The 11979-nt window shown below is 45.3% G+C and overlaps 1 protein-coding gene across 2 annotated transcripts in view; it reads right to left on the bottom strand.

Annotated features, from left to right (window-relative positions):
• Positions 1–3458: 3458 nt before the first annotated feature.
• BIN2 (bridging integrator 2) overlaps positions 3459–11979 on the bottom strand; it is a 39956-nt gene continuing 31435 nt past the window's right edge. For both annotated transcript variants that reach the window (XM_012002493.1, XM_012002503.1), the window contains 3 exons: positions 11204–11284; positions 8133–8204; positions 3459–3946 (listed from right to left, as the gene is read on the bottom strand). In XM_012002493.1, the coding sequence (XP_011857883.1) occupies positions 3917–3946; positions 8133–8204; positions 11204–11284 (183 nt within the window). In that variant the 3' untranslated portion in view covers positions 3459–3916. The remainder of the gene's footprint in view (positions 3947–8132; positions 8205–11203; positions 11285–11979) is intronic.

Raw genomic sequence — 11979 nt, 5'->3', positions numbered from 1 at the left:
AAAAAAAAAAAAAAAAAAAATTCATTCTCCTTACCATGCTCCCCTCCTATCACTGGTCTTCTTCCCGTCATAGGCACTAACATGTCTGGTAATAGTGCCAGTCACGGTTCGCCATTTCCCTGGCCATAGGATGGACATATCATGCAAACTGGGCCAGTTGAGTTTTCTCTAAGGAATGTAGATCTGGAGAAAACACAGTGGCGGAAGGTAGCAGCTGCTGGAGGGGCTGTCCACATATTCTTGCTGCAGACATCTGGGGGCTGGCTCTTGTCCTTCTTGCAGCCTGGTTCTTCTTTTTGCTCTGTGAGCTGTGTAATATCAACACATCCTTTTTTTTTTTTTTTCTTTTTTGAGACAGGGTCTCACTCTGTTGCTCAGGCTAGAGTACAGTGGCACAATCTCAGCTCACTGCAACCTCTGGCTCCCACAAGCAATTCTCAGTGCCTCAGCCTCCAGATTAGCTGTGACTACAGGCTCGCAACACCATGCCCAGCTAATTTTTGTTATTTTTTGGTAGAGACGGAGTTTCATCGTGTTGCCCAGGCTGGTGTCAAACTCCTGGGCTTTGCCATGAGATCAGAAGCGATCTGCCCATGTCAGTTTCCCAAAGTGCTGGGATTACAGGCATGAGCCGCTGTTCCCAGCCCCAACATACCCATTTTTTTTCAGTCTCGCTCTGTTGCCCAGGCTGGACTGCAGTGGTGCAACCATGGCTCACTGCAACCTCTGCCTTCCAGGCTCAAGCGATCCTCCCATCTCAGCCTCCCAAGTAGCTGGGACCACAGGTACATGCCACCAGGTGTGGCTAATTTTTTGTAGAGATGGGGGTCTCACTATGTTACCCAGGCTGGACTTGAACTCCTGAACTCAAGCAATCCTCCAGCCTCTGTTTCCCAAAGTGCTGGGATTACAGGTGTGAACCACCACGCTCAGCCCCAATATATCCTTTATTACTTAATTTTGTCAGTTTGTTGCTTGCAACCAGAGAACCCATATAAATGTACTTCTTTCTGTGGTCACTGTTAGAGGGAAAGACACCACCAAGTTCTAGTCTCTCAAGCCTAACTTAGAAAAATTCCTGGCCAGGTGTGATGGCTCGCACCTGTAATCCTAGCACTTTGGGAGGCCGTGGCGGGTGGATCACCTGAGGTCAGGAGTTCGAGACCAGCCTGGTCAACATGGTGAAACCCTGTCTCTACTAAAAATACAAACAGTTACCCGGGCGTGGTGGTGGGCACCTGTAATCCCAGCTACTTGGATGCTTGGACAGGGAATCACTTGAACCAGGGAGGCGGAGGTGGCAGTGAGCCAAGACTGCGCCATTGTACTCCAGCCTGGGCAACAAAGCGAGACTCCATCTCAAACAAAACAAAATGAAACAAAACAAAAACACCTCAGTTTTCATCATGTGTCCCCTTCTGGCCCATCACTAAATCTTGCCCATTCTGCTCCCTGCTCAATAGTCTATCTCATTAAAGATCTTATTTTTACCCCCCTCATCATTATTTCCCTCGTTCCTAGTACTAGTACTCAGTGCTTGGTAGACAGTTGATGCTCAGTAAATGCTTGCAGAATGACTGAACTAATGGTGATATCATCACTTTAAAAACAAGAGCAAGGATGGAAGGGTTTTGGCATTTATGTGGCATTTATCAAGGTGGCAGGACTTCAGAGCTATTTTGAAAATGTTTTCACAAATATTTTCATATAAAGTAATGATAGGACTTGAATCCAAGACTTCCTTTTTTAATTTTTTTTTTTTTTGTTGAGACAGTGTCTTGCTTTGCCACCCAGGCTGTGCAATCTTGGCTCACTGCAACCCCTGCCTCCTGGGTTCAAGCAATAATCCTGCCTCAGCTTCCCGAATAGCTGGGACTACAGGTGCGTGCCACCACGCCCAGCTAATTTTTGTATTTTTAGTAGAGATGGGGATTCACCATGTTGGCCAGGTTGGTCTTGAACTCTTGACCTCGTGATCCACTTGCCTCACCCTACCAAAGTAGCTGGGATTATAGGTGTGAGCCACCGTGCCCGGCCATTTTTCTTTTTTTTTTAAGACAGGGTCGGCTGGGCGCGGTGGCTCAAGCCTGTAATCCCAGCACTTTGGGAGGCTGAGACAGGCGGATCATGAGGTCAGGGGATCGAGACCATCCTGGCTAACACGGTGAAACCCCGTCTCTACTAAAAGAAATACAAAAAACCAGCCGGGCGAGGTGGTGGGCGCCTGTAGTCCCAGCTACTCGGGAGGCTGAGGCAGGAGAATGGCGTGAACCCGGGAGGCGGAGCTTGCAGTGAGCTGAGATCCGGCCACTGCACTCCAGCCTGGGCGACAGAGCGAGACTCCGTCTCAATAAAAAAAAAAAAAACAAAAAACAAGACAGGGTCTCCCTCTGTCACTCAAGTTGGCATGCAGTTGTGTGATCGTTGCTCCTTGCAGACTCAACCTCCCAGGCTGGAGTGACCCTCCCTCCTCAGCCTCCTAAGTGGCTGGGAGTATAGGTGCGCTCTACCGTGCCTGGCCTAGTTTTTAAATTTTTTGTAGAGATGGGAGTCTATGTTGCCCAGGCTGGTGTCAAACTCCTGGGCTCAAGTTATCCTCCCGCCTCAGCCTCCCAAAGTGCTGGGATTAAAGGTGTGAGCCACTATACCCAGCCCTTTAAAATTTTTTTTAAAAATAAGAGATGGAGGTCTTACCATCTTGCCCAGGTTAGTCTCCAACTCCTGGGCTCAAGCAGTCTTCCCCCGTTGGCCTCCCAAAGGAATCCAGGACTTCTGACTCCAAATTTCATGCCATTTCCAGGATATGATTTTTTTTTTTTTTTTTTTTGAGACAGAGTTTCATTCTTGTTGCCCAGGCTGGAGTGCAATGGCATGATCTTGGCTCACTGTAACCTCCGCCTCCTGGGTTCAAATGATTCTCCCACCTCAGTCTTCCAAGTTGCTGCGGTTACAGGCATGCACCACCACACCCAGCTAATTTTGTATTTTTTAGTAGAGACAGGGTTTCTCCATGTTGGTCAGGCTGGTCTGGACTCCCGACCTCAGGAGATCCACCCGCCTCGGCCTCCCAAAGTACTGGGATTACAGGCACGAGCCACGGCACCCAGCGGATATGATTGTTATTATTATACTTTGTATCCTTTCAGTTTCATATCTTCCTCTCTTACGCTCAGACCCTTACTCATATCAAGTACTAAACTGTAAACACTAGATCTAGCTCTAAAATGTTATTACCCCTTTCCAAGTGTATCTGCTTATCAACCAAAGTGGGAAGTACATGCTGGATTAAGGAGAAGAGTCTGTGGCCCTTGGTATCATAAAAGAATTACAGTCAGGAGTTAGGGTGAGCTGGGTGACTAAAGCTTTCTGAACGTGGGGCAGAATCAATAACTGTACCTAAGTGGAAAACGGTGTGCTGGGCTGGAACAATGCCCTGTGTCAAATAAACAATCCACAGATAGTCAGAATCAGACTTTATTTAACAATCTGAAAATGTGATCTTCTGGCTTTAAGTCTTGCAAAATGGGTCATAAGTCAAAGACAGATTTGTTCACTATCCTGAGTATGTGTGGTTATGTCTCTGTGTAGACAAGTGTCTGTGTCTATAGATACTTTTGGTTTTTATAGTGATTAAAGCTCCACTTTAGTTAATGTATAAAGTCTTATTCTAATAATGCTAAAACCAGAATTAAATATTTTCTGAATCTAATGTTCTCTTCTCCCCAGCTGCCTCCCTCCATCCCTCCCACAAGACTGCTCCTCCACCTTGATTAATGCCAGGTCTTTAGACAGCACCAGCATTCCCACTGAGAACCCAGGAACGGATACTGGCTCTTATATCCCTCTGACCTATACCCTCTGGTTGAAGAGCTTCTCTGGGGAGGCGTGGGGCAGGGGGATTCTTGGCAGTTTCTCTTCAGAGTTGTGGATTTTCACTTGTAGACACCTGGAAAGTAAACATGATTGTGTTAGGTGTTGACCTGCCTTCCCACCAACCACTTATGGAGGGGTTAAACTCAATCTGCTTCTACTGAATTATACTTCATGTAATGCCACTGGTCTCTCTTGAGGGAGGCAATGTGAAACTGGTTGTTGGGATTATTGCAAGGACTTGCTGCAGATATTGTTCATTACATCATTCACAATCTCTTTAAGATGTTTCACAGGAGAATTTCCTTTTTTTTTCTTTTCGACACATAGTCTTGCTCTGTCTCCCAGGCTGGAGTGTAGTGGCACAATCACAGTAACTGTATGTAGCCTTGAACTCCAGGGCTCAAGTGATCTCACCTCAGCCTCTGAGTAGCTAGGACTACAGGCGCACACAACCATGCCTGGCTAATTTATTTAAAAAAATTTTGGGCCGGGCACAGTGGCTCACGCCTGTAATCCCAGCACTTTGGGAGGCTGAGGTGGGTGGATCACGAGGTCAGGAGATCGAGAGCATCCTGGCTAACATGGTGAAACCTCATCTCTACTAAAAATACAAAAAATTAGCTGGGCGTGGTGGCGTGCGCCTGTAGTACCAGCTACTCGGGAGGCTGAGGCAGGAGAATGGCGTGAACCCGGGAGGCGGAGCTTGCAGTGAACCGAGATCGCACGACTACACTCCAGCCTAGGCAACAGAGTGAGACTCTATCCCCCCAAAAATAAATAAATAAATAAATAAATAAAAATTTTGTTGTCTAGAATGGTCTTGAACTCCTGGGCTCAAGTGATCCTCCCACTTCAGCCTCCCAAAGTGTTGGGATTGCAGGTGTGAGCCACGGCACCCAGCCTCTTTTTCATCTTAGTAGGAGTTGTTCTCTTAAGGAATGAGCATCATGAATTGGGTTAACTGATCAGGTTTTTCTCTTCTTGGATTTTAGAAAGTCTGGAACTAATTTCATGGTCATCCTTAGTAAGCTTATTTTATAGAATGCATTTTTTATACTTGCCTAATTCATGGCTCCATTTTATATCACTATCCTGTCTCATATAATTCTGAGTTTTTCTGCTATATGTTGTGTATATGTGTGTATGTTAATATAATAAACATATATATATGCAGTTCACGTGCCACATAATGATGTTTTGATCAACAATGGACTCTATATACAAAGGTGGTCCCATAACATTATAATGGAGCTGAAAAATTTCTATTGCCTAGTGACGTGGCTGCTATTGCTAACATTGTAGCCTTCATAACATCACAGCACAACACATTACTCACACATTTGTGATGATGCTGGTATAAACAAACTTACAGTGCTGCCAGCTGTAAAAAGTACAGCACATGCAATTATGTACAGTACATAATACTTGATAACAATAAACAACTATATTACTTGATTTTTTTTTTTTTTTTTTTTTTGAGATGGAGTCTTGCTCTGTCACCCAGGCTGGAGTGCAGTGGCGCGGTCTCGGCTCACTGAAAGCTCCACCTACCGGATTCACACATTCTCCTGCCTCAGCCTCCCGAGTAGCTGGGACTACAGGCGCCTGCCACCGTGCCTGGCTAATTTTTTGTATTTTTAGTAGATACGGGGTTTCACCGTGTTAGCCACCGTGTTAGGTTAGTTAGATAACCCCGAGTTATCTAACTCGGGGGTTCACCAAGTTAGATCTCCTGACCTCGTGATCCACCTGCCTTGGCCTCCCAAAGTGCTGGGATTACAGGCGTGAGCCACCGTGTCCAGTCACTTGATGTATTTAATATACTATGCTTTTAAAAATAATTTTCTATATATATTATTTTTGAAACAGAGTCTCACTCCATCACCCAGGCTGGAGTGCAGTGGCACAATCCTGGCTCACTGCAGCCTCCATGTCCTGGGTTCAAGTGATTCTCATGTTCTCATGCCACAGCCTTCCAAGTAGATGGGATTACGGGTGCATGCCACCATGCCTGGCTAATTTTTGTATTTTTAGTAGAGATGGAGTTTCACCATGTTGGCCAGGCTAGTCTTGAACTCCTGGCCTCAGGTGATCTGCCTGCCTCAGCCTCCCAAAGTGTTGGGATTACTGGCATGAACCACCACGCCAGGCCTACAATACTTTTTATTATTATTTCAGTGTGTATTCCTACTTATTAAAAAAAAAGTTTTGCTTATTGGCCAGGTGTGGTGACTCACGCCTGTAATCCCAGCATCCCAGCACTTTGGGTGGCTGACGCGGAAGGATCATGAGGTCAGGTGTTCGAGACCAGCCTGACCACCACGGTGAAACCCCGTCTCTACTAAAAATACAAAAATTAGCCAGGCGTGGTGGCGCCACCGGCTGTAATCCCAGCTACTCAGGAGGCTGAGGTAGGAGAATCGCTTGAACCCAGGAGGCGGAGGTTGCAGTGAGCTGAGATTGTGCCACTGTACACGGCACTCCAGCCTGGGCGACAGAGAGAGACTCCATCTCAAAAAAACAACAACAACAAAGTTCTGCTTATTAAAAAAAACATTAACTGTAAAACAGCCTCAAGCAGATCCTTCAGGAGGAGGCGTTGTTATTACAGGAGATGACAGGTCCATTTGTGGTAGTGCCTCGAAGACCCTTCTAGTGGGACAAGATGGAAAGGTAGAAGACAGTGATATGGGTGATCCTGACCCTAGGCCAATTAGTATGTTTGTGTGTTTTTATTTATTTGTTTATAGATGGTGTCTCGCTACGTTGCCCAGGTTGTATTTGAACTCGTGGGCTCAAGTGATCCTCCTGCCTCAGCCTCCTACATAGCTGGAACTACTATAGGTACATGCCACCACACCCAGCTCTGTCTTAGTTTTTAACAAAAAAGTTTTAAAAGGAAACAGAAAAAATATGGAAAAAAAGCTTATAGAATAAGGACATAAAGAAAATTTTTTTTTTTATTTTTTTGAGACGGAGTCTCGCTCTGTCGCCCAGGCTGGAGTGCAGTGGCCGGATCTCAGCTCACTGCAAGCTCCGCCTCCCGGGTTTACGCCATTCTCCTGCCTCAGCCTCCCGAGTAGCTGGGACTACAGGCGCCCGCCACCTCACCCGGCTAGTTTTTTTGTATTTTTTAGTAGAGACGGGGTTTCACTATGTTAGCCAGGATGGTCTCGATCTCCTGATCTTGTGATCCGCCTGTCTCGGCCTCCCAAAGTGCTGGGATTACAGGCTTGAGCCACCGCGCCCGGCCATAAAGAAAATATTTTTGGCCAGGTGTGGTGGCTCATGCCTGTAACCCCAGCACTTTGGGAGGCCAAGGCGGGCGGATCACCTGAGGTTGGGAGTTCAAGACCAGCCTGACCAACATCGAGAAACCCCGTCTCTACTAAAAATACAAAATTAGCTGGATGTGGTGGCGCATGCCTGTAATCCCAGCTACTCAGGAGGCTGAGACAGGAGAATCGCTTGAACCTGGGAGGCCAAAGTTGTGGTGAGCTGAGATCATGCCATTGCACTCTAACCTGGGCAACAAGAGTGAAACTCCATCTCAAAAAAAAAGAAAAATATTTTTAATGGTGTAGCTTAAGTGTATAGTGTTTATAGTCTACAGTAGTGTACAGTAATGTCCTAGGCCTTCACATTCACTCACCACTCACTGATTCACCCAGAGCAGCTTCCACTCCTGCAAGCTTCACTCATGATAGTGCCCTATACAAGTGTATCACTTTTTATCTTTTATAGGTATTTTTACTCTACTTTTCTACGTTTAGATACACAAATATTAACCACTGTGTCACAACTGCCTACAGAATTCAGTAAAGTAACATGCTGTATAGGTTTGCAGCCCAGAAGCAATAGGCTATACCATACAGCCACACATAATGACAAAATCGCCAAATAATGCATTTCTCAGGGCCTATCCCTGTTGTTGAGCAACACATTACTGTATAATATGACCTTTTTGTATTTTTAAAAAATATCTTAACCTCTTTAATTCGTTTTTGAAATAACTTGAGATTTAATTAAATAAATACCTAGAAGATAGGGCCAGTTTAAGGTCAAGTATAGGGAAATGGGCACAGAGACACCATGAAGTCCCAGTTCATTCTTGCTTCTTCTGGTTCCCACCTGCTTGACTGCCCTAAGGGTATGGTTCCCTGCTGGATTCCCCTTATAGCCTGTAGTGAAGATTCCAGCCTGTTCCCAAACCCCTGTCAACCTAATGCCCAATCTATTCTCTGTATATCTGGTCTTACCTCTTCTTGAGGTTCAGGTGCTGTGAGGTTGTTGTTTTCTGGTACCGCGGAGACTTGAAGCTGGCCTTGGCCCTACAAAGAGAAGAGTTCTGTCAGTAAGAGGTGGCTCAACCTTTCCAGCCTCTCAGCGTAGAAGTGTCTTCTGTGCCTTATACTTTACAAGGGTCTCAGTATTTGTACTATTACAAAGGGCAAAATACAATGTTGTTTCACCAGAGCCTGAAGGCATCGGGAAAGGCTTTCATCCATCCTCTTTTACAGATGAAGAAACAAGAAACTAAGATTCAAAGGGTAAAAAGACTTGCTGGGACAGGAAACCAGGTCTTTGGATTCCAGAGCTGTTTCCACGATCAAACACCATGTAATCTGTGTGACATGGTGTGGATGTGTATCTATAAGGGAGTGCGAGGTCTTAAAATGACTACCTGCCATTTTTAGATGAACCCTCCTCAAGAACATATTGCAACTCTCACACTTAAGTGATCCTAATCTATGACACGCAGTTAGGAGAAGCAAGTGGTAAAATGATTTCTTTGGGAAAAATTTTAGGTTCTGAGATGGGAACCCAATGTGTAGGAAGCCCGGTCTAGGCCATGTGCAGGGGTGCTGTAGTCCCAGCTCATTGAGAGGCTGAGGCAGGAGGATCACTTTGGGCCAGGAGTATCAAGGTTGCAGTGCACTATGATTGCACCTGTGAATACCAACAGCACTCCAGCCTGGGCAACATAGTGAGATCATCTCTAAAAATATAAATTTTAAAAAAAGAAAGAAAGCCCTGACTAGAAACTGCTATGCTAGGGGAAGACCCTGTGAGGTTTAAAACAAGTTTTTAAAAAATGAAATTTAATTTACAAACTATAAAATCCATATTTTAAAAACAGAACCAATTTCTTTTTAATTTTTTTCTTTTTCTTTTTTTGGGAAGGAGTCTGGCTCTTTCACCTAGGCTGGAGTGCAATGATGTGATCTCAGTTCACTGCAACCTCTGCCTCCCAGGTTCAAGTGATTCTCCTGCCTCAGTCTCCCAAGTAGCTGAGATTACAGGCTCCCACCACCATGCCTGACTTTTAGTAGAGATGAGGTTTCACTCTGTTGGCCAGGCTGGTCTCAACCTCCCGACCTCAAGTGATCCACCCCCTCAGCCTCCCAAAGTGTTGGGATTACAGGCGTGAGCCATGGCACCTGGCCAACAGAACAAATTTCTAGCAATGTGATAGTCACTTGAAATTCCATGATTTCTCCTTCAAGGACATTTTCTTTCTTCTTACTCCCTCCTCCCTTTCCAGGTCATGAATTAGCTCAAAGGTGATGTTACATCACCTCCCAGAAAGTTAACAAAACGTTCCATCTCTCTGAGATGATTCAAATGGTAAGCAAGAACAGATTTTTTCCCAGTAATTTTTTTTCAAAAATGGCTATGTTTTTTCCCAGTTATATTTATATTTACCCATTTTTACATGTGACATGTCCATAATTCTGCCTGAGAGAAAATATGATTTATAATGCATCTGCAAGGGAAGTGAGCATACATAGGCTTCAGAGGATTGATGACACGAATAGGCTAGGATCTAAGATGCTCTAGTTTCTTAATTCTGTAGCAAAAATATTTCTCCTTAGCTGATGAACAAAGCAGTCCCACCAGAGAGGCTAAGAGTAAGGAAGTATTATAAATCTCAGATATAAGGAGGAAGACACAGGGGAAAGGAAAGTATATCCTGTACCTCTTTTTCAGGGATGACAGTGTTACTAGCCTGTTTGTTAAAATGGTCAGAAAGAGTCTTGGCTCCTATAAACTCTTCCCTTCAAAAAGATTACTCAAAGAATGCGAGCTTGTTTTGTCATTCCCCAGAGGCAAACAAAAGGTCACTCTATTACTGTCTCCATCTAAAATCATATAATACATTATAAAACCAAACTGAAATCAATCCAACCACTGAGTTGTTCTTTTCAGTGCAGAAAAATGAGAAGTAGCTATACTTACCTACTCAAAACTCTGCATTTATCCTGCGCTTATTCACTATCCACATGTCCTGCCTATCTCTCTCCATCGGCACAGTTGCCTCAGACTAGAACCCGACCAAGGAAAAGTTATTTTTATTATTAATTTAAAAAATATTTTTTTGAGATGGGGTCTCACTCAGTTGCCCAGGCTGTAGTGCAGTGGCGTGATCACGGCTCACTGTACCCTTGACCTCCCTGGGCTCAGGTGATCCCACCTCAGCTTCCCAAGCAGCTGAGGCCATAGGCATGTGACACTATGCCTGGCTAATTTTTGTATTTTTTGTAGAGATGGGTTTTTCCTATGTTGCCCAGGCTGATCTTAAACTCCTGGGGTCAAGTGATCCACCTGCCTCAGCCCCCCACAAAGTGCTAGGATTACAGCCACTTTGGGAGGTTGAGGCACTGCACCCAGATCTTTTCATTAAAATTTTTTTAAAGAGATGAGATCTCACTGTGTTGCCGAAGCTGGAGTGCAGTGGCTGTTCACAGGTGTGATCATAGCATACTACAGTGTTGAACACCTGGGCTCAAGTGATCCTCCCGCCTCAGCCTCCTGAGTAGCTGGGATTACAGCTTTGCACCACTGAGCCTGACTTAAGGAGAAGTTTTTTTTTTTTTTTTGAGACAGAGTTTGCTCTTGTTGCCCAGGCTGGAGTCCAATGGCGAGATCTTGGCTCACTGCAACCTCTGTCTCCTGAGTTCAAGCAATTCTCTTGCCTCAGCCTCCTCAGTAGCTGGGATTTCAGGCGCATGCCACCATGCATGGCTAATTTTTGTATTTTTAGTAGAGACGGCATTTCACCATGTTGACCAGACTGGTCTCGAACTCTTGACCTCCTGACCTCAGCTGATCCACCCACCTTGGCCTCCCAAAGTGCTGAGATTACAGGCGTGAGCCACTGCGCTCGGCCTAGGAAAAGTTTTATATCTTGCTCTGTTAGGGCCCTCAGTGCTTCATGTGAATCAGGACTGAGGGCCTCTGAAAGATATACTTCTGGAAAAAGAAAAATAAATTTTAATATGTAAAAACAATAGGGCATAATCATGTAGATGACTTAGGCTTTTAGTACCTCTGAGGAGTCAACTGAGATAAGTTTATCATCCTCTTCCTTGTCTTCCATCTTCTTTGCCTCTCCAGCCTCTGAAGCAATCTGTGAATCAAAGTGAACAGTGGAGGAGAGAGTCCCACACCTTCCCATCCTGGGGGCCATCCCTGTGCCCCTGGTCCATATTAGCTCCTCTCAGATAGCAGGAGGCTCCTGAGGTAGCCTCGGTCAGACACAGGCAGTAGTAGGGTAGAATGACCTGATGAGCGCCAGATATCTCACACACTTCTCCCAGATACACACATGGCTCATGTGCTAGCCTTCTGCATTGCTCACGTCACTGCTGACTGCTCTATAAACTTGCAACTCAGCTCCCACTCCCTGTGCCCTTCCCTACTTAATTTTTCTTTGTATCATTTATCATTACTAGATTGTAATTTTATTTATTCTTTTTTTTTTTTTTTTTTTGAGATGGAGTCTCGCTCTGTTGCCCAGGCTGGAGTGCAGTGGCGCAATCTCGGCCCACTGCAAGCTCCGCTCCTGGGTTCACGCCATTCTCCTTCCTCAGCCTCCCGAGTAGCCGGGATTGCAGGCACATGCCACAACGCCAAGCTAATTTTTTGTATTTTTAGTAGAGACGGGGTTTCACCATGTTGGCCAGGATCTCCTGGCCTCACGTGATCCGCCCACCTCAGCCTCCCAAAGTGCTGGGATTACAGGCATAAGCCACCGCGCCCGGCCCTTAGCTCTTAACATCAAGGAAAGAGAACTAATTCTTAAGGCAGCCCATCCCATTTTTT

The sequence above is a fragment of the Mandrillus leucophaeus genome, unplaced genomic scaffold (genome assembly GCF_000951045.1).
Source record: "Mandrillus leucophaeus isolate KB7577 unplaced genomic scaffold, Mleu.le_1.0 Scaffold118, whole genome shotgun sequence".
NCBI lineage: Eukaryota > Metazoa > Chordata > Mammalia > Primates > Cercopithecidae > Mandrillus > Mandrillus leucophaeus.
This window is presented reverse-complemented; position numbering and strand designations above follow the sequence as displayed.